At 47.6% G+C, this 2563-nt stretch overlaps 1 protein-coding gene across 1 annotated transcript; it reads left to right on the forward strand.

Annotated features, from left to right (window-relative positions):
* Positions 1 to 2110: 2110 nt before the first annotated feature.
* LELP1 (late cornified envelope like proline rich 1) lies at positions 2111 to 2563 on the forward strand. The gene has a single exon (XM_074349080.1). The coding sequence runs from the start codon at positions 2216 to 2218 to the stop codon at positions 2540 to 2542; it is 327 nt and encodes a 108-aa protein (XP_074205181.1). The 5' UTR covers positions 2111 to 2215; the 3' UTR covers positions 2543 to 2563.

The following is a 2563-nucleotide window of genomic DNA, read 5'->3' on the forward strand; positions in this document are numbered from 1 at the left end:
GTGCCCCAGTTGCCTTTCCCACTCATAGTATCACCCAGAAACACCCCTATTGCAATCACAAAGACCCACTGGCCCGGTGCTGGAAAAACCAAGGAAGGAACGTTCTCAGAGGCAAATCTTTCTTACTCTAAGACAGGATCTGGGCTTAACCCAACAGGTCAGGACTGGTCAGGACCATCAAACTCAATTTCTTTATTATAGGCAACATTTACCTTGGATATCAAGGGGTGGCCACTCCCTGATTGAAAATATAATCACAGAGCCCAGCAAACAGTGAATTACAGACAGAGACATTGAGAAAAGGTGCCAAAATAATCCTTGGACTTGGGCCAGAGAGTGTGAGGTGCAGAAAAGAGGATTCAGAATCTCATGTTAAAAACAGAGGACCAGAGAGTCAAAAATGGCTGTGATCAACCCAAGCTCTCCAAGAACGATGAAAAAGGGACCAGTTCAAAGGAATTAAAATTTGGGAGGCTGGGGGAGGAGAGAAAGGCCACGTGTTAACAGAGCTTTTCTGCTCCTAGCAGCAATGAGCCTCCCTAACCTTAAAGTTCAGAACCCTTCACTGTAGCCTGATTTCACTGGCATGAATTTTGAGGGACCCAAGGAGAGGGCGAGACAGCAAAGGGGATGCTAATCATAGCCTATTCTCATGTTCAGGGGCTTGATCTGAGCTGGGAGCTCTGGAGTCACACAACAATCGCTACTTGATGATGCAGTGATGAGGTCACAAGGGGGTTCCTCCTTCGCCCCTTACCTGGGCTTCCTCAGAGCTGGACAGAGGAACCAGAAGGAGAATCCACCTTCCCGAGCACAGCCGTAACATCCACCTCACTCGACTACTTGTCAAGTTCAATACCAACACAAAGGGGTGAGTTGCATTTGGACAAATGGAAATGCCCCTTCTTTTACCTCTGCTTTCCAGGGGGTGACCGACAGCACCCCAGGCATTGAGTAGGGCTGAGATGATGGCTCTGTTTGGGTGAAAGTTCCCTCTCATTTTTAGTAACAGGAATTGGCTACCCCTCTTTTCCAGTGCAGACTCTTAACCATTTTGGAGTCCAGTGTAATGATCTGTCTCTCCAGAGAGCTATACTAATTTTAAAACAAAATTAGATAAAATTTTATATTGTTAAAGGAAATCAAAGATGTACCAGTTAGATCCAACTTGCAAGTACCGGCAGAGACTAAACAGCCCTCTCCGTATCTAGAAGTCAAACTGTCTCTAGAGAAAGACCTAGCTGAAGGCAAAACTCAACAGAGCAGAAGAAACAATTCCTCTTTAAACTCATATTGTGTAGCTCCAATATTCATATTTTCAGAGAAGTTAGAATTTTCCAGTTCATCTCGTCTTCTCCTGTCTTCTCCCTTACCCTGATCACTGGGGCAGGAGTTCCTAGAGTGGTCCACGGGAGCCCAGCCATGGTGGGGATTCAGCTCTTCCCATCCTCAGTCCTCGAGTAAAGAAAGCAATTCTCAAGGTTTTCAGTGCTTAGGCAGGACACAAAATTGACAATAGTGTCCTGGGTCCCCAAGCTCACTAATATGCCCTCCCATTCCATCTCCAGAGGGATGGGGAAGTGGCTTTACGGGAGTTGTTTAAAATCTTTATCAAGGGGGAGGGTAATTAGATCAAGTGGTAGAGCACATGCTTAACATGCATGAGGTCCTGGGTTCAATCCCCAGCACCTCCTCTAAAAATAAATAAATAAACCTTAAAAAAAAAAAAAAAACCTTTATCACACCATGGATGCCTTTAGAACTCTGATCAAACTTATGGACTCTTCAGAATAATGTTTTTAAATGAATGAAATAAAATACATCAGCTTACAGAAGATGCCAACTATTTTGATAAACATATGGTTAAATATGGTTCTTATGACTGGGTGGAGGGGTGGTCCCAGGACCCTAGGTTAAGAATTCCTGCTAGGTGCTATGGGATTGGGACAGGAGTAAATAAAAAGGAAGCATAGTAAGGGTGGAAAGATCAGGAAATGCTGTCACTGATGCACTGCAAGGACGAGAGGACAGTCCTTAGGTGACAATTTGGTCTAGGGCCTGAACGCATCCCGGGAAAGGCTTTCTTAAGAACAAGGACGGGCAGGGCAGGGGGTGTGAGTGGGAGGCTGTACTGGTCCTCTCCCACTTTGCAGCGTGGTCTCCCACATACAACCTGTCACGTATTTCTTTGCAGGGCTCAGAAAATCAAGAAGGAATGTCGAGTGATGATAAAAATAAACCTAGTGAACCCAAGAATGAGCCCAAGCACTGTGACCCCAGGTGTGAACAAAAGTGTGAGACTAAATGCCAGCCCAGCTGTTTAAAGAGGCTGCTGCAACGGTGCACTGAAAAGTGCCCACGAGAAAAGTGCCCAGCACCACCAAAGTGCCCCCCGTGCCCCCCGTGCCCCCCGCCCTGCCCCCTGCCGTGCCACCCGCCATGCCCTCCGCCGTCATGCCCGTGCCCAGCTTCCTCTCCCCCCAAGCCATGTGCCAAGCCCTGTCCTCCTAAATGCCCGCCGCCCTGCCCTCCCCCAGAGTGAGGCGCTGAAGACGCCACCCAG

Source organism: Camelus bactrianus, chromosome 21, assembly GCF_048773025.1.
Source record: "Camelus bactrianus isolate YW-2024 breed Bactrian camel chromosome 21, ASM4877302v1, whole genome shotgun sequence".
In the NCBI taxonomy this organism is placed as follows: domain Eukaryota; kingdom Metazoa; phylum Chordata; class Mammalia; order Artiodactyla; family Camelidae; genus Camelus; species Camelus bactrianus.